The sequence below is a fragment of the Rattus norvegicus genome, chromosome 7 (assembly GCF_036323735.1).
Source record: "Rattus norvegicus strain BN/NHsdMcwi chromosome 7, GRCr8, whole genome shotgun sequence".
NCBI classification, from domain to species: domain Eukaryota; kingdom Metazoa; phylum Chordata; class Mammalia; order Rodentia; family Muridae; genus Rattus; species Rattus norvegicus.
In genome coordinates, this window is record NC_086025.1 from 102748752 (window position 1) to 102776484 (window position 27733).

At 43.9% G+C, this 27733-nt stretch overlaps 1 protein-coding gene across 6 annotated transcripts in view; it reads left to right on the top strand.

The window, feature by feature from the left end:
- Khdrbs3 (KH RNA binding domain containing, signal transduction associated 3) overlaps positions 1 to 27733 on the top strand; it is a 157918-nt gene that overhangs the window by 22124 nt on the left and 108061 nt on the right. The window contains exon 1 of one of the 6 annotated variants that reach the window (XM_063264202.1): positions 7878 to 8004. The exons of 4 other annotated variants lie outside the window; for them this stretch is intronic. In XM_063264202.1, coding sequence (XP_063120272.1) covers positions 7959 to 8004 — 46 coding nt within the window. In that variant the 5' untranslated portion in view covers positions 7878 to 7958. Of the gene's footprint in view, positions 1 to 7877; positions 8005 to 13670; positions 13699 to 27733 lie in introns of those variants that run through there. One more of the 6 variants, XM_063264203.1, reaches the window with a different exon arrangement.

Sequence of the window (27733 nt, forward strand, 5' to 3'; positions counted from 1 at the left end):
CTTTCCCATGGGTTGCACTCTGGTTCTCGTTTGCTCAGTTGAGAGAAGCAGTGGCCTGATCCACAGTGGATAGTGTTCTTTCTTACGGCAAGAAGCCACACGAAGAAGCTGTTTAAAAACGGAGTTTGATGAGGAAAGATCGTTTTGTGGACATTATTTATTTATTCATTTAGTCATTCATTTGGTCATTTATTTATTTATTATCTAACTATCTACTTATTTATTTTGCTTCCCGTGTTGTTTGTACAGAAGCCCTACTGTATGTACTGTGGGCAGAGAAGTAGGTGTGTCAGAGAGTTGATTAGTATGGCTGTGGTTAAGGGAAAGGCAGAAACCCTTCCTTTACTTTACAGACTTGAGTATAGTGTACAATTCTTTTGCCCAAGTGAATTTTTGCTTCCTAGTGAATTAGTGGATGTGAGGAGACTAGCTACGACAGTCTTATAACTCAGGTAATGCACTTTAAATGAAAGTGGATTTCTATTTGAATGATCTGTAAGAGGCTCTTTTCCAGAATGTGTTTTGATCTGTCCTAACATGTCAATAATAAAGCTTTCCAATCAAATTGATTGGGCTTCTTTATATGAAGAGAAAATGTTGGTTTCAACAGATAGTCGATAGTCCATGGATATACATAGAGAAGTAGTATAGTTTCTGTTTAAAAACAAACTCACAGCAGATTTCAAACCATATATTGCCCTGAAACCTGCTTTGCTTCACTTTGTATTGCTGTAGCAAAATACCTGAAGCCAGTTCTCTTATGAAGAGGTTTATATGGTTCAGGACTTTATTGGCTGGAGAGTTCCAGGAGCGTGGCCCCCGATGCAGTGGTGTGGAACTCACGGCTGCATCCGTGAGGCAGAGAAGTGGAAGGGAAGCCCACTGCACAGAGGAGGAGCCAAACATCTAGGCAGCCTGTGGTATGGCTCGTTCTTAAAGAACTAGTCTAGACCTAAACCACTTTAGTGAGGTAGTGTCAGTGCACAAATGGGGTGGTTCTCCCTATGACCTATTTACTTTCAGAGGGTTGACCACTAAGGACCAAATTTTCACAGCACGATGTTTACAGGAGAAGCAAAATGTAACCTACAGCAAAACCTACTGGAGTTGCTTGAAGGTGGAAAAGTGCTCTGGGAAGTCGTGCAGAAAGAACTTCTTGCTTAGAGTCTGAAAATTGTGCTTCGGCGTGAATTGGCTCGTCCTCAGACCTGGTGTATTTCTGTGCTTGGTGTCTTAGCATCTCGACTTAGCACTGTTGCTGCAGTGTCACTGAGTACATCTGTGGTTTAACATCCCCTGAGTTATTTATGGACAGAACATGGAGTTGTCACAGTTAAGATCACTCCTTCACTGTAGTTCTGTAAAACCAATGTCCTTAAGAGATTTATTTTAATGAAAGGTGCGACTATATAGAGGAAGCAAAATTGTTTTCTGATTTGTTTTTCAGTTTTCAGATCTCCCAATCTGAAAAACTGGTCGTGTGTTTCTTTTCTATGGCCATTGTGACAAGTTACTATAAACACCGTGGCTTCGTTACCTCCCGGTCCTGAGATTGCTGTGGGTGCTGCTAAGTATTCTGGATGCTCTGTAGAGAATCTAGCTCTTCTCTTCTGACCTCTGGAAATTAGCCACGGAGTGCGCTTGTGGCTCCTTCCTGTGTCTGCAGAGGCAGCACCATGAGGCCATCATCTCTGTTTCCTTTTTCATTTGTGAGGCCTTTGTGGTTGTACTGGGCTCGCCAGGGTGATCTCTCCACTTTAAGGCCAGCTTAAGCCTCTCTCCAGCTGTTCTCCACACTACTTAATAATTGTGGGCTCGGGGAGTAAGGATGCAGATGTGTTTGGAGGAAGCCAATTTTCTGTCTACCACAGAGCGTTGGGCTGTGCAGCAGGAAATGAACGTTTATGGGGTGTCTGGAGTATCTGCAGCGGGCTTTAGAGATTTCACGTACACTGATTATCTCGTATTTGTGCACCAGGATCTTGGAGACATCTAATGAGTTGTCACTGCTACAGAATAACTACGAAAGCTGGGCTTTTAAAGCTGAGTTCCTGCTCCATGTCAGGGTGTGCTGGGAGATTGCCAGACTGCATTTGTCCAGTTCCCAGACCATCTTCTGAGATGGATGACATAAATCCTGACCTACCAGTGGGAAAGCAGGATCTCACAGGGGTGTGACTGTCCTAAAGTTGCATGGCTGGCTTGAAACTGAAGAGTGCCAGTGGAAGGCAGGCTGATTTCCAAACTCACTTGCTTACAGTCAAAATACCGTGAGGAAGAAGGAAAGGTTTTACAGAGTTAATTTCTCTTCCTTTCCACTTCATATAGAGGCCTTATTTGAATAATACTCAGAGTAACTGCCAGGGTGATTGCCACAGATTTGCATGCCAGGCTGACCAGTAGCTAACTGACTGACTTGGCAGATCCCTGCCTCCCTTTCCCCGTGTCTCTCCCTTTCAGCTCTGTGTCCATTGCACACCGCACCTTCCTTATTAAGGCTTATCTTTGTGCTTCCGTTTGACTACTACTTGTGTTTTCTCCTGAAGTAGTTTCTTCTAATCCTGCTCCTCTGCAGTCTGTGAGGTGGAAAGCATTGTTCTTTGTCGTCAACGGAAAGCTCACCTGTGAGTTGGCGGACGATAGCAGAGCGTCAGAAAGGCTTGGTTTGCCAAGGTTGCTAAGCACAGTGGAGGGACAAGACATCAGTTTGTGCCCATTTGCTTCCTAAGACCTTTTGGCTTCCCACATACTTGGGTGACTAAGATAGAAAAATAGAGCCAGAAGGAAAAAGGGAAATGCCATGTAGAGAGGTAGCTGCAGAAATGGTAAAGGTGGTGCCACTTGCCCTGTGAATTGCCCCAGGAGAAAACAATCCTGCATGCACTGCTGAGGACCTGGGGGAAAATGGTCTTCTTGTCCAGTCCCAAGTAGATAGCTCTGGGCTATCCCATAATAAGAACTAAAGCTTAAATGTCAGTGGTAGCTCCCACCGACCCTCTGTACAAGTTTAGGATCTATTTTCCAGACCGTTACTGTGTCTAGTCTTTGCAAGAGTCTCCTGCAGAGGGTACCGATGCCCCCATTTTAGAGAGAAAGCCACTGAGCCCGTGCGATGTTAGTGTAAGTGAAAAGCATATCGTTTCTGGAGTGGAAGACCTGTGTTCGTTTTGCTGTTCTATGTATCCTCTTTCAGCATAGTCAACATTACTGCTTTAGAGCAATTTCATAAGACTCAGGGAACTGTAGAGAGAGAAAGAGTACCGAAGGAACAGAAGCACATGCGATTTAAAGTAGGTAAAATGTGCTTGGCCCATACCACCCTGGATGTGCGCCAAGAGCTGGCAGCAGCGAGGACTCAGTTCTATGCATTTTTACCCGTCGTGCCTTGTTCTTGCGCTTAGTCATGTTGGGGCTGTTTCCTCCTTCCACGGTGTTTTTAGACATCCAACCTCTTTCCTCTGTCTCTGCCTCCTTACTGTTGAAAGAAGGGAAACCGTAGTGTGTTTTCTCTGTGGAAGTGCTGTGTGTGCTAATTAAACACGCTGCACCTGGCCCATGTTTGGAACTTGCTAATTACAGTTATGAACTCCTGCTCCACATTAAACATATGGTACAATGGTCAGGCCCGTCTGAAAATACCTTCTTAAAGCAATAATTATTATAGTCGCATTGTTGTACAACCTCAGACCTGGAGCCCAATGGATGGCAGCGAAGTGCTTCAGCTGCCATTAGTACCCGTGTTGTGGTTTGAAGCTCCCAGGGTCGAATGAAGTAGTCCTTAGGTTGTGGTAGAGTTAGCTGCTGTTGTGGTAGCTGTGGTGGGGAGAATGTGGCATTTTCTGTGCTTTGGAATCCTGGTCACTGATTAGCCTTTGGAAACTGATGGTCTAAAGAATATGGAGGAGTGGCCTGCATGGTTCCCATGGTTCCTTGCTTTTTTGTAAGGAAGGTTTTGGTAGAAAAGTATGCTGCTTCTGGTCTATTTCTGTCACTGTCTGCTTTCCTGCTGCCCCTCAGCCAAGCTTCCTTCAGGCCTCTCAGAACCCGAGGCCTTGATGTTTGAACACAATTGGAAGAAGCTCCTTCTCTCCTGATCCAGAGACTGCTTCTGGGTTCAGAACGATATGAGACATATTGTAGAGTATGAGCAGAAAATTCCATTTTGTTAGAATGCCACTTGGGAATGTCCACTGGTTTTGGAAGATGGTGTCGATGTAGGGATTAGAATTGGATCTGAGGTTTAGCCTGTCTCATTGCCCTGCTTCTTAGCTGTGTGTCCCGGAGCAAGTAACCACCTTGCCCTGAATTTCTTCATTTGGTTCACTATAAAGGTAGCCACCTTATAGGACTCTTGGAGAAGAGTAAATGTGCTAACATGTGTAAAACATTGTTGCCTGAATGGCAGCAACATTCAGTAAGTGTTATCTGTGGCTGTTATTATTTTACTAGTGTTGATTTGTTAATGTTGACTGTTAGGATCATAATTGTGACTAAGGTATAATAGTACTTGGCCTTAGAAAAGTAGTCTGTCTGGCATATATGGGAGAACTACACAGTCTTGCCAGTGTTGTACATAAAGCACCTCTCCTCCTCAGTTACCCACTTTACTCAGTTCCTGTGCCTTTTAGAGAATGCTTCTTTGTCATTCGACAAGACCCACCAATGTGCATATGTAGCTGAGAGTTAACACCATGTAAACAGAATCTTTTCAGCTACTCCCTTGTGATGGTTATTCAATGAACAATGCAGAATGAATGAACACTAGAGAGAAAATGGTCAGAGAAGGAGAAAAGGTGTAAAAAGGGAACTAAGGTCATCAAGATGTCTGGATGGAATTGTGCTGGGTGCTGGAAGAGCTGTTGTGGGATGTAACTCAGGGTGGGTTTGTTTGCAGGGAGCCTTCACAAGAATGGTGTGCTTGAGATGGGCATTTAAGGCTTGATGAGACTTAAGGAACGGGAGAGGATTCCAGGACATCCGGTGTCATGGGACTGAAATAGACAGCTGAGGAGTTTGGCACTATGAGGCCTTTGCAATTAGGTGGGAAGGATTGTTTTTAACGTCAGTGCCCTTTGCCTTACAGCCGGGCTGAGGAAATTATATCTTTAAAAACCAGTGTTCAGAATTTCGGCTTCAACTTATTTTCAGAAATTGTTACTGTGTGTGCAAATGAATAGATTCATGTGCATTTCCTTATATCATGTAGAATGCCAGGTTGCAGAAAATAACTCTATAGCATATGGGTATATTCATATGAAAGTTGCTTATGTATTTCCAAGCTGCATTTTTATTTGGTTACATATATTTGATATGCATATCTTATGCATATGGATCTCTGTCTCTTATCTATGTATCATCTGTCTGTTTCTCCCTCCCCCTCTCCTCTGTCTCTGTCTCTGTCTCTGTCTCCTATCTGATGTCACTTGATTACTTTCCAATACTGATTTTGTTTGTGATAGGGAGGCTATCAAAACACTGGTCTCAGAAACAGAATATTCAAAAGGCAGATCATTTTGCTATAGATCATGTAATTTTTGCCAAATTATGAAGCAAATAGCTTTATCAGGTAGACTTGGTTGGGTGTAAGAGAGACCATGTTTCTTTCAGTTAATGAGCTGGTAAGATAGCTTTGTAATTGGGAGCAGTTGTTAAGGCTTGGCAGAGTAGTTTAGAGATGCCTACTCTAGATTTATCGTACTAAGAAAAATGCTTTCTAGTGGGGCTTAATTTATGCCCTTATCTGTCTGTATTAGCGTTTGGCTTCAGCATCCATGGATTCGAGAAGCCCACGGATGGCTAATCTCAGCTTTGTTTCAGACACCCTTGAGAAAAGTTTTGTCATCCTTCACAGTCAAGGTGTGTGGGAAACAGACAAACTAAGGAAGCAGCACTATTAAGACATATAACAGGTCATATTATCTAAATAATTACTACATTATGTATATTGTTAATATATATTGACAGTGTTGTTATATACTGATGGCAAATTCTCTATTTGATTGGAGTCTACTTATTATGAGGTCCAATAAGAACCAGTGTTGAGGTTGTGGCTGTAGAGACTATATGTAGCAGTGTAACGGAGGTGGAGAGAAGGCATGTCTTGATCATTGTGGCTTCAGCACTTAGCGAGCTCCTCATCATAGTTGATGCTGCAGGACTATCCTTTGTATGCTCCAAACTGTAGTGTGATGATGATGTCTGTTTAAAACCTGTCACAGTCTAGCCAGTGACATGTTCAGAGGCCTTCCCTTTGGTGATTCTGTCCAACTCCTCCCCGTGTGTGTGTGTGTGTGTGTGTGTGTGTGTGTGTGTGTGTGTCTTGTTTCCCATGCTCAGTTCTAGGCTCAAGAAGACTGTGTTGGGTTTGTGTCTGTCATAGTGCTGGCCAGATGAAGGGGGTCAGGCTGTCAAGCTGTCAGGCTGGTGTAGACTGAGTTTCCAGACTGTACGCTGCTCCATCCTTTGCAGCTTTGGGCATTGGTGTTGAAGGCATCAGTGCAGTTGAGCAGAACTTACAGTGTACTTCCTCCTTGCTGGTTTTCTGGCCACTTAAGCCTCCGTGCTCTAAGTTGTCCATGCTCAGGCCAGTCCTCTCTTTATACTTGGGCCAGAATGAAGTCAGGAAAAGTCAGATGCAGGCTCAGGCTCCTTTCTGTTTGTTTCTTTTCTGCTGAGAGATGTAAGTGTCTTTTCTTACAGAGATTACATTTTAATTACTCTGAACTCAAGTTTTAGGTGCAGAGGTTAACATTTTCTTGTTCTGGATGGCCCCTCTCTCCCTACCCCAGGGATAAGGAATGCTCTGTTGTACCTGGAGAAAGCAAAGCTTTCGAGCTTTTTGCTGACAGAGAAGGCTTTGTGTCTGCAGGTGGAAGTGAGAAGTTTAAGGCTAAGGACTGGCTCATTTTTCTAGCTGTAAAGACTAAATAAGACCATGGCAGGGAGTGCTTAAAGACATGTCTGTGATTTAACGGTGAGGTCTGGAATTCATGAAGGGAGTGTGGCCCAGGAACAGTACTTCCAATCTCCCAAACTTAGTGGCAGATCAGGGGGTGAGAGTCGGCAAGATTTCCCCCCAAATGTGGTCTCCATTTGTAGGTGTTTGTTTTATTGAAATGTTATTTCTTAACTGTGGGTAGAATTATTTTTTATTTTATTGATTGATTAGACAGACAGACAGACAGACAGAACTATCTGAGTGTGTAATAGTTGAACTGTATCTGCACATCAGCTAAGCAGCTCAGAGATCTGGGCTAGTGGTTTTGGGGTTTTGTTTGCTTTATTCTTTGACGCTTGTTTCATTTCCTCTTAGTTGTGTTTCCATACAGAGTGTTCCAGAATTTTCTCTATTGTCCTTGGATGTTTGGGGCTCTGTGGTGCTGACCTCATTCACTTGGTAGTATAAATTCTGTTCCTCTCACCTCTTCCTCTTCCCTTCTTTTCCTTCTTTTTCTTCTTCATTTCTTTCCCTTCCTCCCCTCCCCATCTTGTCCCTTTCTGTTATCCCTAGACTGAGAGCAATTCTAAGAATACCTTACACCTTGCTCAGTGTTGTCTTCCAGTGTTTTAAGTTTTCCTGAAGTTTAATCTTATTTTATCAGCTTGTTTCTTGATCGGGGTTTACATTTGCTGCCTTTCAGTTTCTTCAGGTGACTCTTAGTTTGTGGATTTAGACCTAACAAAAATAGTAAAGTAACACAGTTCCTCTAGTGGCTACAGACTATGAAGTTTGTTCTATCCATTTTTTTTCTTTTTGACCAATGATTATTTGAAAGTGTTGTTTGTATCTTCTGTGTGTTTAAAGAATGTCCTACAATTCACTATGGACTTATAGTTTAATTCCAATGAGGTCACAGACAATGCTTTGTATGAGGTCAGTGTTTTGAGTCTGCCTAGGATTTCTGCATGGCTCAGGCATTCTTTGCTTTGGTGACTGCGCTTGATGCTATGAAAACACTATGTATTGCTTTGGTCGTGAGGATTCTAGAAATGTCAGTTTACCAGGTTGGTTGATGGTACTGTCAGTCAGTCTGTGTCTGCTTCTCTCTCTCTCTCTCTCTCTCTCTCTCCCCCCCCCCTCTCCCTCTCTCTCTCTCTCTCTCTCTCTCTCTCTCTCTCACACACACACACACACACACACACACACACACACACACAAGATATGACTACATAAAGCAGGTTACCTTGAAGCTCTTGATCCTCCTCCTTCAGCTCCTTTGAGTACTGGAACTGTAGACATGTGTTGTCATGTCTGCCTTAAAAATATTACTCGACATTCAAATTTACATAGAACTTCAATTACAGTGAACACAAATAAAGTTTTATTGGACCAGAAACATAACATTGACATACACATTGTAGCTGTCCTCTGAAGAAACCATATGGCTGTTCAAACACGGTCTCCTACTGTTACAGAAAGATCATAACCCATGTTCTGAGTCAAATTATTTCTAGCAACACTCCTAGAGAGTGAGTCACTGAGCTTTTCTGTCAGCACTGGATGTATAGCAGCAGTCTGCCATGCCACAGCTCTGTGAAATGTGGTTGGGAACCGGAAAGAGATTAGGAGACCAAATATTTTGGTTCTCATAAATACTTAAGGAAAGGTTATTTATTCTGTTTTTCCTTAGTTTCTAGGCTGATCTCTACATGTCTGCATGACTAAATAATACAGAAAATGTGGATTTCTAGTGTGGGATGATGTTTACAACCTCCTTGCCCCTGCCCCCACCCCCAGCCCTCATAGGGACTTCTCTTTGGATTTTAAAAAAAATTTCTTGTTTTTGAGGCTTCTGTCCATAATAGGATTTATAAGATCATTTTCTCATTTTTATAAAATAATTAAAGAAGGGTTGGCTGGCAGAACAGAGACTGGGGTTTGACTAGCCAGCCAGGTACAGGGCGACACAGCTTCTCTGGCAGGTGAGACTGCTGTGTGCACCTGTAAGTTGCTAACACATTTAACTCAGCATCCTGGGGTTTTTAATCTTGGGATTTCGGTTTCTTTTCTAATTGTGCTCATGCATGCATGTGTTTGTGTCCGGCTCAGAGAGAGAGAGAGTGGGGAGATCCATTTTGTGCACTAAAGGCGCTTTTGTCATATATGCAAGACCAAGGTCTGGGCAACAGAGGTTATCTTGGACCGTGGCGATGGTTGATAGCTGGAGAAGTGGATCCATAAAACAGGAACTGTGTGTGGGCCAAAGTGTGAAGCTCTGGAGGCCTCACAGACCCTCAGGCAGGACAGGCCTGCCGGCCAGAATGGAGGTTTCTGAAGTAAAGATGAGGAGGATCCTGAGGGTGAGGGTGAGCATGACGAAGGGGACGGTGCTTTTCGAGCCTTTTCCTGCGTTGACATTTTGAACTGATTCTGTTCGTAGGTTAAACTTCGGTTCCTTTAGCAGACACCACACAGTGGCACCAAAGCACGCAGAGCTAATTTTATTTGTCACTTCCAGATGCTTTGAGCTTCCAAAGCAGAAAGCAGGCTTCACCTAAGAATGACCTTGCTGGAGCTGGAGCCACTGTGGATGTTACTGAATGTCACCCCTTGCACAGACATTGACACAGCACTCTTTGTGACTGAAAGAAGCCAGCATACAGTGTTTCTGGATGCCATAGAAGAAAATTGTCTCAAGAAAACTATCTGAGAGAGAGTTGATAAGCGTTCATGAGAAGAGAAGGCCTCTTCCAATGCATAGACCTTCTGTGTGATCGGGTGTCCGGGTGAACAGCACAGCCTGTGGGGTGGGCAGCACTTACTCCAATTTGTAGTTTTGTGCTGAACTTTATGAGTCTTAAAGTAAAATCCATTTTACATTTCCTTAGACTGCACTTCAGATACTCTACTCATGTATCCCCAGAGCTAATGTACTCAGAGAGAGCTCTATGGTAAGAGCTATGATGTAGTGAAGAAAACTTACAGCAGGAAGGAGTGTAAGATCATTTTTCCACTTCAGGGTGGTTCTTGTGTATGATCAGGGTCAAGGTTGTCAGTGTGTGTCTAAGTGTGGGAGCACTGTGTCATGGACTCTCCTACATTGAAGTGCCCTCGGATCTGTAGCAAACACTAGTTAAGTGTAGCTCAGTTGTAAGATGCTTCACAGCATGTACAAGTTCCTGCGTTCTACATTGGCTTAGATCCTCATGGTTGTCCTTTTTAGTCATTTAAATATAGTGAGCCCTGTAGAGCTGTTTTCAAATGTTAAACCTTGTTACCTCCCTGAAGTGCTCCATGCTCTGAACTCATGTATTTAGATCTCCTAAGATTCTTTTGATATCTGTGTGGTACCTTTTCATCCAAAATCGTAAGGACTAATTAGGTGGATAGGTATAAGCTTGAAGGGTTTTTTTTCTCTCTCCTTCCTTCCTTCCTTCCTTCCTTCCTTCCTTCCTTCCTTCCTTCCTTCTCTCTCTCTTTCTCTCTCTCTCTCTCTCTCTTTCTCTCTTTCTTTCTTTCTTTCTTTCTCTCTCTTTCTCTTTCTCTCTTTCTTTCTCTCTTTCTCTCTCTTTCTTTCTTTCTTTCTTTCTTTCTTTCTTTCTTTCTTTCTTTCTTTCTTTCTTTCCTTTCTCCTTTTTGAAGAAAAGGTTTAACAGGTTTTTGTACCAGACTTATAAAATGGGCTTTTCATTTGTGTTTTCTCTCTGTTTTGTGATAGTCTGTGTCGAATTGATAGTGTTCTCCCTTCTAGGATTGGTAGAATCACCCATGTAGGCCTGTAGGCCTCAACTTTTCCAGAGTGCTTGATCGTGACCATAGCCTTATGTTAACAGTAGCTCTCCATGCATCTCTTACTTCTTGAGTAGCTTTTGACAATTTGTGGGGTTTGTGCCATTTGCTGTCTGAGCTGAATTATCAAATTTATTGGTATGACAACATTCTTTTTTCTTTTCTAAATTAACATAAGATGGGTGCTGGCATTCTTTACCTGATGTTAATAATTATGCATTTATTCTTTTTATTGAATAGAAATCTTCATTTTTGTCTTCTCTTTTTTATTTTTTATTTTTCATTTTTCAAATTAGGGTCTACGCAGCTTAAGTTGGCCTGGAGTTTACTATGTAGAATAGGCTGGCCTTGAATTTATGGTCATTCCTCTTAAGCCTTCCAAGTGCTGGGATTAAAGGTGTGATTCACCATACCCTTTGTTGAGATCTCTCTCTCTCTCTCTCTCTCTCTCTCCCTCTCCCTCTCCCTCTCTCTCTCTCTCTCTCTCTCTCTCTCTCTCTCTCTCTCTCTCTCTGTCTCTGGATGTGTGGGTACCTGTGGAGGCTGGAAGAGGGCATCTGATCCTCTGGAGCTGCTGGAACTTAGGCAGTTGTGAGCCACCTCACATGGGTGCTGAGAATCAAATTCCAGTCTTCTACATAAACAGCAAGCCTGTGCGTGCGTGTGAATGTGTTCGTGTGAATGTGTGTATGTGTGCATGTGTGTGCGCAGGTAGATGGTATAGACACAGAGGAGTGGGTAAGTGAATGGATCCTGGTAAGATGGTGAATTGGAGATGAGGAGAGCTCCTGAGCAGACTCTCTCTGTGTAAGTATCAAGGTTCGGGTAGAACCTGGAGATTCAAGTCATTCTTTACTTAAACTCCACATGCCATGATACTAATGTTGTCTGTTTCTAAATAATAAACCACCCCAATCTAAGTGGCTCAGAACCCTGTGTGTTATCTCACATAGTTCTGTGGTGAATGGGTTCTGCCCTAGAGATTCTTCCTTGGATTCCTTGTGGCTGTCAGACCAGTTGGGCTTGTTCCCAGCAGCACTTCACGGACCAGGCTGCTACATACATGCTCTCTAGGTAGGAGCTCATTGGCTGACATTGTGGCAGTCATTGCCATCAGAAGCTTTGCTGTGACTGGCACTACATCACAGCACAGTTCTGTGTTTCTTCATTTGCTCCCTGCTGTTGGGGCTCTAAAGTGAGTCTAGACGGAAGAGCATCCAGGTGCTGTCTCCTGGGGGAGTAACAGAAAGATTAGGACCACCATCACTGTTCAGACCATGATGAGTGCAAAGTGGGGTTCAGGAATTAGCAATGACTGCCCTTTGGAGTGCAGGTGCTGTTGGGTTTGGATGCTGACTCCTTCTGTGGCTCTGAGCACCTCTTGGGCCTTCAGAGTCAGCTCAGCTGTCGACCCACAAGCTTGACTAGAGACCTTAGTATTCTAGGGGGTCTGACACCCTATCTGACCTCTGCAAGAGAGGGCACACACATGGTGAATAGACATGCATGCAAAGCAAAGCATTCATACAATAAAGGTAAAAATATAAAATTAAAAACAAAAGAAGGGGGTTTCTTACAAGAAGGTGTTGTCTATGACCTCAGCAGCTTTGCCTTTTCATTTAAATCATCAATCATCATCATCATCATCATCATCATCATCATCTTGTTTTGTTTCTTTTTTGAAACCCTATTATTATTGAGACAGGCTCTCTCTTTATAGTCCTAGCTGTCCTGGAACTCACTCTGTACACCAGACTGGCTTCAAACTCAGAGATCCTCTGCCTTTTCTCTTCTTTGTCATGAGTTTTTGAGGGTGCTGTCAAGGCTTCTGGGGGCTGTGAAGGTTTGCTTTCTGCATGCATTCAAACTTACTGTCTTTTAACACCACATCTCTCGCCAATCAGAAGTGACATTCCTGAAAGCTCTTTGTCTAGGCTGGAGGAGTGAGCCACAGGGAGACTTAAGAACCCATAAAGTAAGCAGCCAAATGAAGAAGGCATTTTAGTGTTGCTATTCAAGTAACAGCTGTTCACCAGCACCCGCCCATCAGTGTCTGCTCAGCAGGTGCTCTTAAGCAGTGAGCTCTCCTGTCAGTAACCAGTCCAGTAAGTATCCTCACTCAACCTGTCTGTAAGCACATCATAGCATCAGTAATAGTGTCAGGCCATGGTGCCCACACCCCCATGAGGTAGATCCCAGGTTGGGGGGAGAGACTTGAGGCCCCAGGGCAGGGGGATGCTAGAGAGTCGGGGAGGGGGGTACACTCTTGGAGGCAAGTGGGGAAGAGGAATGAGGTGAGAGACTGTGTGAGGGGGACTTGGGCAATGGCTGGAATGTAAATAAATTAAAGAAAAAAAAAAGGAAACCACCACTGCTTCTCTTTTTTTCTCAGTAATCCTGGAGGTTTGCACATGCTAGGTCAACACTTAGTACACATGCAGATTATTTGTTCTCCACTTTAAAAATGGAGAAAATGATAATCAAATGAGCAAGTTGCATATTTGAGGTCATAAAGGTAGAAGCTGGAAATTCCTTTTGTGCTATTCCATCTGACTCCCCAAAATATATCATTCTGCTGATAGCAGGGTCACCATCTTGTGTCCTGCCCTCTGCACTGAGTTTCCTAGTGTGGTGGTGTTACGTCCTCCCCATCCGTCATGCTGCCTGTGGGGACTCAGTGATTTGAATCCTAAGAGCAGGCTGCATATGACAGGAAAGGCAGCTTCAGATGGCACAAACACAGACAAACACCCTGTATTGTGCTGCTGTGAGGGACTGAAGCCTGGATCCTGTCAGAGCCAAAACCTAGTCCCTGTCGTAAAGAGAAGATGAGATTTATTCTAGAGCCACACTTAAGTGGTCATGGCCCAGGAACACTGATGTGGTTTACTACAAATTCTGTGCTCCAACAAGAAGGCACTTTCATGAAGTTTTATAGTTTAACACAACTAAGAAAATGTCAGGTCAAGGTATGTTTAAAATCCATTGGTAGGTACATCAGAGAGGTGATGACAGCAAGATGGAGGGGGAGGGGCTGCCCTGTGGACTCGGATGCTCCTGATATACTTACTAGCTTTTGGGTTGGTGGAAACTAAGAGATCTGCTAAGTTAATAGGTGCCAAACGGTTTTATGTATTAGTCATGGGGCATTAGTTCTGCCACAGAGGAGGGTGAGGAATGGCTATTTAGGGGCTAAAGCTAGCCCAAGATAAGGTAATTGGCCTCCAGACCTGAAACATCCCAACTTCTCCACATCCCTGTGGTTCTAATCAGTCAGCCAGTCTTTGGAGACACAGCTTCTTTTCAGGAATTCTCCCTGACAGTCCATCAGACTTTCTTTGGGGAAACTAGAAACAATTTTAGTCATCACTAAGGTACCCCTTAGCAGAGGCCTCCAGAGCTGTCCTAATCCTGCACCCAGGCCTGCTCAGGTCAAGCTCTTGTGTTGAAAGCCTGGCAGCACCTCACAGATTTCTGTCTCCTCCTTTAACACGGAAGTGAACTGTTAAGAAGCCCATCTGATGATGTGTTTGTAGCTCAGTGTACCTGAGCTCACAACACTGATTGCCCTTCACTATAATTGTCTCTCAATGTCTGACTTCCCTACTTTAAGTTATGTGGTACAAACTATGTCTCGTCTCTGGGAGGACTCTGCAGCCTCTTAGCTCCAGCCTTGCCAGGCGTGTAGTAAGTAGGCATGTAAACATGGCTGCCAGCTGATGGTCACAGCTTCATTGCCTTATAAGGTTCATAACTAAGTGCTCATAGGGCACTCATGTACTCAGTGAGAAGCGGAGGACGGGGATTAAGACGTAAACCTGCTGTCCAGCTCATGTGAGAGAGAGAAAGTGAGCAAATACATCCTGGTGCATCCTGCCCAGATCAGTCTAGGGCCGCTGTCTAGACAGAACTTGTAGTAGCGTTTAACTATCACTGTGTGTGTGTGTGTGTGTGTGTGTGTACACGTGAGTGTGTGAATGTGTTTGTGCCTGTGTGGGCATGTGAATGTGTACCTGTGAGTGTGTGTGAATGTGTGCCTGTGTGTGTACATGCCAGTGTGTGTGCATTCAAGTGTGTGTGTACCTGAGGGTGTGTGCGTGTAAGTGAGTAGGTGGGTGCTAAGTGGTGTCTATTGCACTGGTTCTGCCCACTGTTCTCTTGAAACTGACTGGGTAAGGGATTTCTCTGACTCCACAAACACAGGCCGTTTGGTTACTGGTCCTAGAGGGCTGGCATCAGATGAGAAAGGAGAAGAGGTTAGAAGGCAACTTGTGTGTCGCAGTTGTGGTTGAGATGTGTAGGCTTGTTCAGGGCCTTCTTGCCCCCTTGTTTCTTAGTGTGTTACTTCAAAGAGCATACATGAAATGTCAAGACCGTAATAATCAGTAATACCTGCTATGGCTCGCGTGTATCAGCTCCTGTTTCAGATCATTACAGTGGTTTGCACATTATCATCTACACTCGTATTGCTAAAGAGGGAGGCAGGGTTTAAGTAACTTGGCAAGAGCCGTGGGGCAGCTGAGGGGCTGAGACTTAAACTGCATCTTATCTGCTCCTATACCAACTTTTCCAACACATGCTAATGCATTACAACTGCTGGGCTCTGTGCTGTTTTTATCCCGTGAAGTGAAGTTACAGACTCTTTCCACCTGAAGGTTGCTCTCAGTATAATCTGTCTCTCTCCCTGTCCCTCCCCCTCTCCCTCTCCCTCCCCCTCTCCCTCTCCCTCTTCCCCTCTCCCTCTCCGTCTCCGTCTCCGTCTCCGTCTCCGTCTCCGTCTCCGTCTCCGTCTCCGTCTCCGTCTCCCCTCAGATGTAGTATAGCTGGCAGGCCACACTTTGGTTAGGGCTTATCACCTGCACATCTCCGTTCCTCCTTTTATTGCAATTGTTTTGATGTCCTTAATTTCCACTCTGGAAACATCAGAGTGTTTTCAACACATTTATCTTATTTACTTTATCTTTCTGAGATTTAACCTTGCCAGGAGGAGAGACAGTTGCTGTGGATTTTTATTTGATCAAAGAGACTTTTTTATTATGTAGAAATGAAAAAAAAAATCCCTTTTATGGAGTCCTTATCCCCTCTGCTAACCCTAAATTGAAATGAAATAGAAAAAAAATTGTTTTGTTGCATTTAAGATAAAGCCTACCGTTAGTAGTTTTTAGCAGCTAAGGTTAACCTTTGGGATTTTAATATTACTTTTTTACAGAAAACCATTTTTGTACTTTTTGAGATAATAGCATCTGACGTGACTATAGGTGGTGTGCTGCTGAGGACAGAAATGTCACATCAGTGATCAGTCTTAAGCCTGCCAATTCCAGAAGAGGTGGGCAGAGAGTACAGAGGCCATTCTGGGACGCTCAGTCACTGTGAGGCCATATTTGCCAAGATCTGGCAGTTTGGCTACATCTGCTAAATAAATGGATGCTTACTATGTGGAGGATATCTGCTTTCTCTGAGCCTCTCTCGTGGTCCTTCCTCTGTTTCCTGAAGTGGTTTGCATTGGTTACATAAGCTAGAACTTCATTCATTAGCAGGCCAAGAGGTCTGAGGTTGATAGAAGATTAAGGAAAAGGTTTGAAGCTGAGGAGGTCTCCTAGAAAAGCAGCTGTCGGGGTTGGGGATTTAGCTCAGTGGTAGAGCGCTTGCCTAGCAAGCGCAAGGCCCTGGGTTTGGTCCCCAGCTCCAAAAAAAAGAAAAGAAAAGAAAAAAAAAAGAAAGAAAAGCAGGTGTCTGGGCAGAGGGCACACACCCACCTGCCCTCTTTTCAGGAGGCAGCTTTCAGGGAACTATGGGCTCGTCCTCATAGATAGAGCCAGGATGCTCATCAATGCCTAGGGATGAAGAGTGAACCGTAGCGAGGTCACTTAGCTAGTTCGTGGCTGAAATGGAAAAGGATTGCACATCTTAGGATTGCTTAAGGTGCCGTTGTGATCAGTATTCAGTGCTTGCTTCACTAATGTCTACCAGAACTTGCTGTCTAAGGCAGATCTTCCAGATTACCAGAAATATTACAAGGCACACACGGTAAGTGGCTTTGAAGGATGAGTCAAATGGTCAGCTGGGCAGTAGTAGAAACTTGGAGTAAGTTTATCATGCTTGGATTAGACATTCTCACTGAATGTGGTAGCCACGGCCCTGATCAAAAGCTTTCATTGGGAAGATGCAGAGCCCTGATGAGCAAGAAAGGGCCACTCTTTCTTTGTCACCTTCAAGGTTAATTGAGCCTGTGTGTTAGCATAGTTGAAATGTTTGTCTTCTCTTCAGTAGGTGCTCAGTAAAGATGGCTTCTCACTGCCTTCTGCCCTTCAGCTACGTCTGGCAGTTATGGCTGAACAGGCATTTAATTTATACAACAAAAGCAAAGCTGGTTGATTCTGGACTCTTTGTCTTTCATTCTATAGGTGTTTTTCTTAAAATGTAGGGCCTTTGAACATGGTAGTGTCGAATCCAGAATCCATAAAGGCATAAGCCTTGGCCTGCACATTGGAAAGCCCCAGTCACCTGGGGAAGCTTGTGTTAGGCAGTTGTTTCTTTAGTGTGATGATGCTGAGCTGTGGAAACCATTTCCTGAAGTGCTGAATGCATTTGAAAGAAGTAGTAGAGCCAACAGAGTTGAGAGGAAGAAATATGTTCTTAACCCACCAAACAGAAAGATTTATAATTGTGTTATCAGTTGTCCAAAAATACCTTTTAAATAATAAATTTCCAGGTTCAGTAGGGAACTGCTCTGAAGTGGATCAGGTCCTCCAATCACCAAAGTAGCCATAGTAGGAGAAGCTGGGATAGGAGATTCTACAACAGCTGTTTGAGAAAAAGGATACCTGACCTTGATAGACTTTAGAGGGAGGGGTCTCGGAGTTTAGCAGTAGTGAAGGTTCAAGGTAGGATTCAAGGTGTGGCTGATTCCCTCAGATAGGCACAGCCTCTGTGGCTCAACAAAGTGCATATTGCTGTTTGCTCCTGTGAGAAAGTTGAAGGGGGACAGTGTGGAAGAGCTCTTGGTTTTGATCTGTTGCTGGTGGCTCTTCTGAGACAGGCTCCTGTGGAAGCCATCCTCACATCAGCCTGCTGAGCAGAGAAATTACAGGCACGCGCCATCACACCCAACCCAGCCTAGGTGCTCTTCCCCCTTTTGCTCCAGTCTTTGCCATTTTGTGGGTTCTTCTTTTTCCACCCTTCTCCACCCCTTTTCCAGACTTCAACCCTCTAACACTAGGTAGGAGAGCAAAAGGGATAGAAAGTAAAGAGGGCAACTTCGTCTTTAGACTAACTACTTCCTGTTGACTAGGGGCAAGGGTCAAATTCCTTGGGCAAGTTTGATCTTAGGCTTCAGGATATCTAATTTCTTCTTTGTGCACTACTTAACTGGAGACCAATAACCCACCTACCTGTGGGGGCTGGGTATCATTTATATACCCTCTGAAAAGTCCCCAGAGTTCCAAATGTCATATAATCACAGAGACTATCACCCGCTGCCAGAGACAGTCTTACACAGCTCCAGATCCCCACACCTGGGATTAAAATGAAAGCACATTCTTATCTTTTTTTTTCTTTTAAGAAACCAAAATGCCAAAACTGTCACTGCATGTAATGAAAATTTCTTCCCTGTCCTCTTTAACCTCAGTCTGCCTATCTCTAAAGCAAGCTTGTAGTCACAGACACACACGCTGTGGTACTGTTTGGTGGCCTTCTCACCCTGTAGTCTTTCGTCCTCTGCAGCCTTATAGTTAGTATTCAAACACGGAATGTATGAATTCTTCACTGCAGTCCGTACAAGCACATCTCAAACGTGCAGAATGTCCTTAGACCGTTTCAGTGGTTAATGATTTCATGAGTTGTAGAGGATCTCAAAACCCCCTTTCTCCACCTAGACAAGTACCTCCCTAGATATCCTAAGCCATACTATAGAAGAATGTTTAGGCTAAACATTGGTGGGCCTTCCCATCTGTCTATAACTTGCCCCACCTTTCAGTTTTATCATTAGACACTAGATACTATGCCCTCTTACCTGTACCTTACATTTTTAAATTTGATTTTGATAGTTGTGTGTATGTAATGCATGCTGACTGCTTTCAGACACCCTCTTCTATCTACAGTCTGTCAGCCCCCCTCTTTTCCTAGAAGTCCCTTTCCCACACGGGGATGTTTAAGCTTTGGTTTTGGACCCACTGGGTTTTACCGTGGACATCGGCAAGACAATGGGTGCGGATCTGTTCACTGGAGTTTGGTGGGCTCTCTAGTCACTATGCAAATAAAGATGGCGATGACTCCCCTTCCTTCCTGCATCCATTAACAGCCAGTAGTGCCCCAGGTAGAGATAGGACTTCATTAGACCCCAATCTGCTCTTCCCAGAGCTTCTGGGAGACCTGGATTGCAATGTCGTAGGCGTATCCAGGAAGTAGAGTCCATAGCCCTCTTCACTATCGTCTGACTCTTACAGTTTTTCCTTTGCTTTTATGGTTCCTGGGCATTAGGGGTTGTAATATGGATGTCCAGCTTAGGACTGAGCACACAGCAGTCACCGATTCTTGGCACCCTGAGCAGCCTCTCCCTTTACCTGTATTTGCTGTAAATAGAAGCTTTTTCATCAAGGCCAACAGCAGCACTAATCTATGTGTATAAAGCATAAATGTTTAAAAGGCACTTGTACAACACAAGCATTCAGCAGAATAGCAGTAGTAATAGGTAGCCTGTAGGGTCCGTGATCTTCCCAGCTATGGATTTTTGACCAGGATTACAGTATCAGGTATGTATTCCTAACTCTAGTGCAGGGCTCTGATCTAGAAAGCAGTAGGTTGCCTTGACAACAGATGTGTTCCTGTTACACCACTGTGGCATAGTGGTGTCATAAAATGCAAGGTCCAGAGCTGCATAAACCAGTGCTATCTTTTCTCCCTTAGCAGCCTAGAGATCTCCCTGCAATGATGAGGGAGCTTTGAGATCAGTTCCAGCTTGGTTTCTCTGTATCCCACAGTCAAAGTGTGTGACATCTTCAGCAGTGGGTCTTACCGTCATCTTGGGGGCAGCCAAGAACACTGGCATTCCAGTACTGACCAGTAACTCATAACAAAAAAGGCATTTCCTACATCATGTTGGCATTTTCATTTGGTCATGAGAAGCATGAGTGCAAAAGGTGGAGATGGTTATGTAGGTTTCTAGGTGTGGTACCATTAGTCTTCAGGACTCTAAAGCCAGCAGTATTCCTGAGAGTGAAGGTGACTAGATGCCACCTGTCTGATGGCTTGTTTTTGTATTAAGAGCCAATTTGGAATTTGAAGCCACTTTTTTATACTTAAGTCATCTAAATTAAAGTCTTCTTTCCATATTATTAATGTATGCTCGCTTATTGCTTGTGTCAAAACAGAGATAGCTGTGCTTATCTGGAGGCTGTAGGTTAATAGGCAGTTCTGAGACGATATAAGCAAAACGGATGACTAAACAGCTCCGTCAAGCATTCACTTAGGGCTAGTTTTTGCGTTTTCCTCTAAACAACTTAATTTTACATTCAGCTTTGCCCATGTTTTGGCCTCATTTGTTCCCAGGCTTGGGATCTTAGAGTTTAAAGGACTTGGCTGGTCCCAGGGCTTGGATGTGATACCTGCAGTACAGTTCCATTGTCAGGAGTATAATTAACAATATGATTTATCCATCCACTGCCTTCTGCTAGTCACAACACAGTTTGTAAACTTAATTAGTTCTTGGAATAGCAAATGTTTTGGAGATGATAAACATTTTCTCTCTGAATAATGTGTTGAATGGCTATATATTCATAGACGTGTACTTGGCGCTCTGCACACTAGGAAGCTGGTAGGTATACTTCACAGGGTAAGCATCACCTGCAGCGGTGTAGTCTCAGATTATATTTTCTTCCTGTGCCTTTCACGGGGGGAAATCAGAAATTAGAATTTAGCCTTCAAGAATATTCATTCTGGTTCCATTCCATAGAGAACGTCTATGTTAATCTATGTCACTACGTAGATCGTATTTTCTTGAACACCAATAGAGACCGTTATGATATATCCTGGGTAGGAGGGGCAGTGACCCAACACAGTAGTAAGACAGTCTCCTGGTTACCCTCGGCACTTCACTTTCAAAGATGGAGATAGCCGAGGCTTAGGACTTTAGCAGGAAAGGACTCTGCAGCTTCTAGAGATGCCATAAAAATATCCTGTGTGACAGGGACATGTGCTGGACCTTTGCGTTAGCACCTCATTACCATTGATAAGTCACAAATCTTAAAAATAAAAGGAAATTATTTGGCTTTTCAAGAAGTATTGGGCTAGAAGAATCAAATCGGGTCTTTGATGTCATGAGAGCAGTAGGAAGGCAAAAATGCCTAGGAGGAAACCAGCGCTCATACATTCAAAAGATGCCTGCTGGGCGGAGAAGAGCAGACGGGGATTTCTTCAGGTCAGTACAATGAGACTTGATGACCAGAAAAGAATAGCCAAGATCGGAATTAACGAAATAGAAGTCGCTTGTCACTTCACTTCACAGGCAGACCTTGTCCCTTATTAAGCCCCTGATGCCTTACAGCTGGAGCTACTCTTTGTTGTTGAGCAGGGAGCCTCAAGTTCTCTGTTTTTTTAGCTAGCTGAAAGACCATATGCATTTGGGGGATCTTATAGAAATCTCATTCACTTCCTTTTCCTGCATAGCGCCAGTTTGAAAATGCGTAACCCCTAGTTGGGATAAGCCTAGATAGCCGACCGCTCTCTCCAGAGTTTCCCTGTGCCTTAGGATGCAGCTACCTTTATTTTCCTTCATTTGTGTTTTACTGGATTGCTTTCATCCTGCTCCTAACCCCGACCGCACAAATAATGACAACTCTTACTGTTGGGTAGCAGAGGGCGTGTTCCTTTCTATTTTATTTGTAGTCCCAGCATTTACAGGTGACCTGAAACTCTCCAGGCCATACCTACACACCCTTAGAAATCTATGACTGTTTTCCTCGGAGGACTCAGTCTTGCCCTTGGAGAGCTGTTCCTAGATCCTAGGATAACAAATAATGAGTCTTGGTTCCAGCTCCAGAACATTCTCTTTAAATCACTTCCTTTTGTTCTCACGACTTGCTGCAGTCGCCATGACTTGCTGCAGTCCCCGTAACTTGCTGCAGTCCCCATGACTTGCTGCAGTCCCCATGACTTGCTGCAGTCGCCATGACTTGCTGCAGTCCCCATGACTTGCTGCAGTCGCCATGACTTGCTGCAGTCCCCATGACTTGCTGCAGTCCCCGTAACTTGCTGCAGTCCCCGTGGCTTCAGTATTCTCCAGCTTCACACACCCAGAGCCTTCACACACCCAACCAATCCTTTCTGGTAGATCCTTTCAACGGAAGCAACTGGCATACTATCTACTTGGCTAGATCGTGATTAATAAACCCCTTGGACAATTCTTCAGGTAGTGGAAAGCATCCAGGAGTCAGCAGGCTGGAGTATTAGACGGCAAACACCATGCCAGAGGTTCCAGGGAGCCTCTGCAGTCCCTCACCCATGAGCACTGTAGAGGAGACATGGTTATGGGAAGGCAGATTGAGCTGGAGCCAGAAGATAGGGTTTACTGCTCACTGTTCTGCAACATGGCGCAGCTCGGTGGGTATATGTGGTCCTTCCTTCTCCCCAGAGTCATTGGCCACTGGCCCATGAGGGCTAAGGGAGCAGCATTGACAAACAGGGCTTTGGACGGCCTGTGAGTATGATGGAAATGACTTATCTCCTGGACCAGTTTTTAGAGAGGCAGCTCAATTTTATTTGAGGTAAATTATGTGTATATAAAACTTGGGGAGCAGGTAGGAATATCGAGGGTAGGCAAAGGTCATTGTCTGAAGAAGGCTGAAGGTATCATGGGGAGGCACTCCAGGAATCTCAGGTGCTTGCTGAATGAGAGTTGGATCTATAACTTCCCTAAAGGCTGCGTGACATTCCTCAGGTAGACAGTGTAGGGGTTTGGGGCTCTCTAGACAAGGTCAGAGAAGCCCTGCTGGCAAAGGGAGTCAGCCATTTTTGCACTGAGCTCAGTGCTTCCCAGTAACTTCAGCCTTCTCCATCCTTGCTAGCCGGACACAACAGGTATGAACTAAGACATACCTGTTTAATAACTGTCACTGGTCTATTTGGGGAACAGAGAGGAGTGACTTGTCCTCTGTTACTCTCAATCTTGGCTACTGTTTACTGGTTATCAAGCCTCACGTGCTACCCGGAGCAGTACGGTTGTTCATTGGTTCTCATCAACTCAACAGGTGTCCTTTGATGCATGCTTTCTGTGCTCCAAGTACAGGAGGTGGTTTTTTTCTTACGAAGATGAATGGCTCAGTTTTAAGTCTCTAGGAGCTAGTCAGTGAGACAGACTGTGAAAATGCGTGTAAATCTCAAGGTTGAAAGGAACCTTTATGTCCAGCTTGCTGTCAGATGATTGACGCTTTCCAGAACAGTGTTGAAAGGATGTACTAGCCTGGGCGTTTGGTGAACTTAAACATTTTAAAGTAGCCCCTTCTAGATTAGCCAAGTGCTGTTACATGTTAGACTCTGCAGGCCTGTAAATGGAGTTGATGCCCTTCTCCCTCTCAGTCCTGATTCTCCCACGCATCGTACTGTTTGTACTTAATCAACAGTACTTGTGTAAGTCTTGATCTCCTTGGATTGTGCACACTTACTGTAAGCCCTTGGAGCAATTTCAGTATCTTGGCATTGCTGACTCCCTCTCCCCTATTCTTGCCTGTTCTGTTGAACCTTTTTAGGCTTTTCCCCCTAATCATTTTCCTCTCTTAATGAAATAGTGAGACCTCAGCTATATTGTGCATTGGCCTTTGTGTTTTGGCTTTAGTGACCCAGCAGCTGTAGGCGGTGAACAGGGCACCTGCTCTAAAAGCACACCTTTGGGTCCCGGGCCCTGTTGGTTTTGGGGTGTTTATCTTAGTCCCTGGCTCATAGATCATCAGTTTGTACTTAGCATAGCAAACAGACAACAGGCCACAGTTAGTCACTGTTAGCTTGGGGCACTAAAAGCTCCGTATTTACTCTGGTTCTGAATCACTCGCCCAGACAGGCCATTGTAAGTAACGGGTGAGTCACACATTCAGCCTGAGAGTAGATTTGGCAAGTGAAACCTCTGGGTTGACATTCACGGAACTAAATCCTTTAAGGCTGAAAGACATAGTGAAAACTAATTGAGTGTCATTTTGCCCTGGCAATGCTGTTTCCTTTGTAAGATCCCCAGACAAGCCTCATGTACAGCTCAGTTTAGCATATGAAGATTTGTACCTTTTAACTTGACAGCCTGGTTGTCTGCTGTCAGTGGAGGCAGGCAGTGTACAACATGTGTCTGGAGGACCAGTAGAAGGGAGAGCTCTCTCCGGCTTTAGGATACAGTTGGGGCTGCTCATTCTCAACAGCTGTATACATCTGTACCTAGGTGGACCGTGTCCTCCGAGGCTGTGACTATTAAAGTATGTGCTAAGTGATTTTTCATAAGTATGGTAACTTTCTGTTACATTTATTAAATCAAATCCGAGGGACAGAATGCAGTTTGTACTGCAGTTTTGCTATTACGTATTTTATATTTCGGTAATTTTCAGGTGACTTAGATGAGTGGGATGATGTGTGTTTGGCACCAGTGTGCTTTGCAGCATTAAGGTGTGTTGGAAGGTTATGTATGTTGGGCAGGGTGGGGCGGGAGAGGGATTAGCTCTTAAAGGTCCCTTGGTGCCTTTTTGCTCTCTCTGCATGTTCCCTTTGGAATCTGGTCCTAGCGGAGGATCGTTATCTTTATCTTTAGAGTTCAGTTTTAAATAAAAGCTCCCTCTCCAGATAACATCATACAAAAGTGCTACTTAGTCTCCCGAGCTTCTTTTCAAATGTTTATTTGCCTTTACCCTCGGACAGATTATAGACCTGACCTAACCATGTGCGCTAACGAGATGATAAGTTCTGCTCTGATTTTATTTTGAATTCAGCCACTGTATGTGTTATTGTCCATCTAGCCAATAGAAAAATGCTCATTTGTAATATTATTAGATACGAATGTAATAGAGAGTAAAATGCTTGTGCGATATGGTTGTTATAGAATGTTATTAGTGCGGTCATATTTCTATCTCCACGTGTGATAATGCCAGCAGGAGAAATGAGAAAGACATTGAATCTTCACACAAAAGGAAATGGGTTTTATAATGAGTGTGGTCTGAACAGAACTAATCTCTTTCGTGGATCATTACTCCACCTAATCATAAAACTTTTTTTAATTCAGATCCTTGCAGGGTTCTAATTGGTGACCTCGGAGCCTGATAATTGTTTAAGATAGCTGGATCTTTGCAGAGTACTTAATGGTGTTTGCAATTAAAAGTGAGAAATGTGCTTTAACCCTGAGGCACAAGTAAAAGGTAGATTTTCCTTTTCTCAGACTTTAGTGGTAATTCTTGCTTTCTCCTGTAAGTTATTGACTTAAATCCTTACCAGCTCGAATTAACCAAACACAGCCTGTGGGCTTCCTGACTGACAAATGCTTTGGGTTTACTGAAGACAGTCTTCGGAGCAATCAAGGGCGGGGTTGTTGTGTTTAGGGGACAAGTTGTCATTTTCCAGTAGCTCCATCTGTCTGCTTGTCCTTTTCTGGTGGTTCTTTAAATCACTGAGTCAACTCCTACTACTTGATTCATTCGACAAATACTAATTGTAGACCTTCCTTTTGGTAGTCTTGGACATGAAGGTAGGTTTGAAGAAGAGAAATGTGCCTGAGTTCAATATTAGTACCAATAAAATTGTATGTGACCATAAGCCCGGCCACTCACCATCCCTCTCCTTGTGCACAGCTGGGACTGCAGTCCTCTCCTCAGCTGTCCTCCTCTCCTGCTGCTGCTTGGCTTCGTAAACAGCCAGTGGATGCAGACACCTCTGCTTTTTCCTCGGCAATAAACTTAGTCCATTTTGTTTGCTTACTGCTTGGAAGATTTTGTTTTGTCTCAAAGCCATCACATTGGCAGAGTAGTATTTTGTGAAACAGAAGAATTTTGACTCAGACAATCCCACAGGCAAACTTCAGCTCTGCAGTTTGAGGAGAAGGGAAGAGATAGTTTCTGTTCTGAGCAGTTTATAAGGACTTAAAAAAAATCCTGTATTGTTTAGGATATAGTAATTGCTGAATTAGTTAGATTGCTTCTACTATTAGGGTCCCTCATTTATCTGTACTGTTTAGCCATTGTTTCAAAATTGCAACAACCATTTTTTTTAATAACTTAGGGTTTGAGGGCCAGAACATGGTAACTTCTGAAGGAAAATAATTAGATTTCATTGGTGCAGTGAGCAGTGTATTTTTCTTTACTCTGTTGTGTGTGTGTGTGTGTGTGTGTGTGTGTGTGTGTGTGTGTTTCTGTCTGTCTGTCTAACTGTATATAATTGAGAAGAAGTTAAGGAGACAATACAAACAATGCAAAGACAAGTGCTGGCAGTGGTACAGAAGCTGTTCACACTCTTGAGGAAAATGTGAATAAAGAGTGAATAGAGATCTGAGCTACAGCTAGGGCTGCCATTGAGACCCGCATCCGTACAAGGGAAGTGCAGGCAGTAAGCAGAAGAGATGTCTACCTCCATGTTTCTCCTGGCACTACACACAGTAGTCAAGGTATGGGGTCAGCTGTGCATTAGCAGATGAAAATGAAAAATACACAAACTGCATCATGGAATGATGACTCAGGGAATACCCTCCAGCTGCTTATATGTGAATCGTGTATTAATTGCTGTGATGCCTCTAATGTTGGTACAGTTAGGGTTATATCTTTGGGGGAATTTAAAAATCTCCTGGAAAGCACAAGGAGAGTTTTATTAGCAGTCAGACAGGGTGGGGGTGCGGTCACACACAGGGCAGGGAAGTTAAAAATCCCACCATTCACCAGGAAGAATGGAGATGGAGGGAAAAAACATGTGTTTTAAGTTGGGCCTGGTGGTCAGAGAAACAGCTAGGAAGCCCAGAGTGTCACAGAAAGGAAGATTAGCAGTGCCTGGCCTGGAATCTGTGTTCAGAGAACTCTCAGGGCCAGGCCTCTTCTGTCCTAGGGCAAAGAATTGCACAAGGGACACGTGGCTGACTGCAGTAGAAGCAGAGGCAGCTTATCAAGATAGGGGAGGCAGAGTGTGGTGACAGTTAGTTCCATGCTACCGAGACAGAAAGGCAGCTGTGAGTTCAAGGCCAGCCTGGGCTATATATGGCACTTCAGGCCAGTCAGAACACACAGAATGGGGATTCTTTACTGAACGTAGGAAAGGACCTCAAAAATACTAGTTAGGACAGCCAAAAGCCCTCTCTCATTTTTGTCCTGTTCCTCAGATGAAGCCAAGACTGTTCTGACTAGTCTTGATGTTTCAGTCTCAGTCTCTACTCCTTTGCCACAACTGCATAATGCCATGGTGAGTGTCCCCAAGTGTAATAATCCAAAGTACCTTTCTTTTGTACTCACGGTAAAAATCACTCCTGAACAGTAATCATGACAGAGGAAGGAGAGAGACTGGGAGTCACACAGCCCCGCAGTGAGGTCTCAGGCCTGGGATGCTCAGGGTATCTTAGGCACTTTCTCCTGGGCATTAATGATTCTTCCTATCTTGTGGCATTATCTCAGGTATCGCTTGCCCGGGAAGTATTCTATAAATACATTTAGTGCCCAGTAGCTGTACTTGGCCTTCTTAATTACCCATAAGACGTGCAGTTAATAATTCATTCTCTTTTTCCGTTAGACAAATGTGTCTGTCATATCCTTATGTGTAGACTTTAACCTTCTGTATCTTCTCTAAAAATCTTTGTTCCGATTTATGAATATTGTGTTTCCAAGAGTACTTACTACTTAGAGTGTCGCTTTTTTCTCTATTAACAGTATGTTTGCGTGTGTTTATGATGAGCTTGTGCATCTTGACCAGGCAGTGACAGGTGTCTACTCTGCCATCATCTTTTTCTTATCATGAACACTATTTGCAAGATTATGAGCTAAATGAGTCAATGGAGGTTAGGCAGATTTTAGC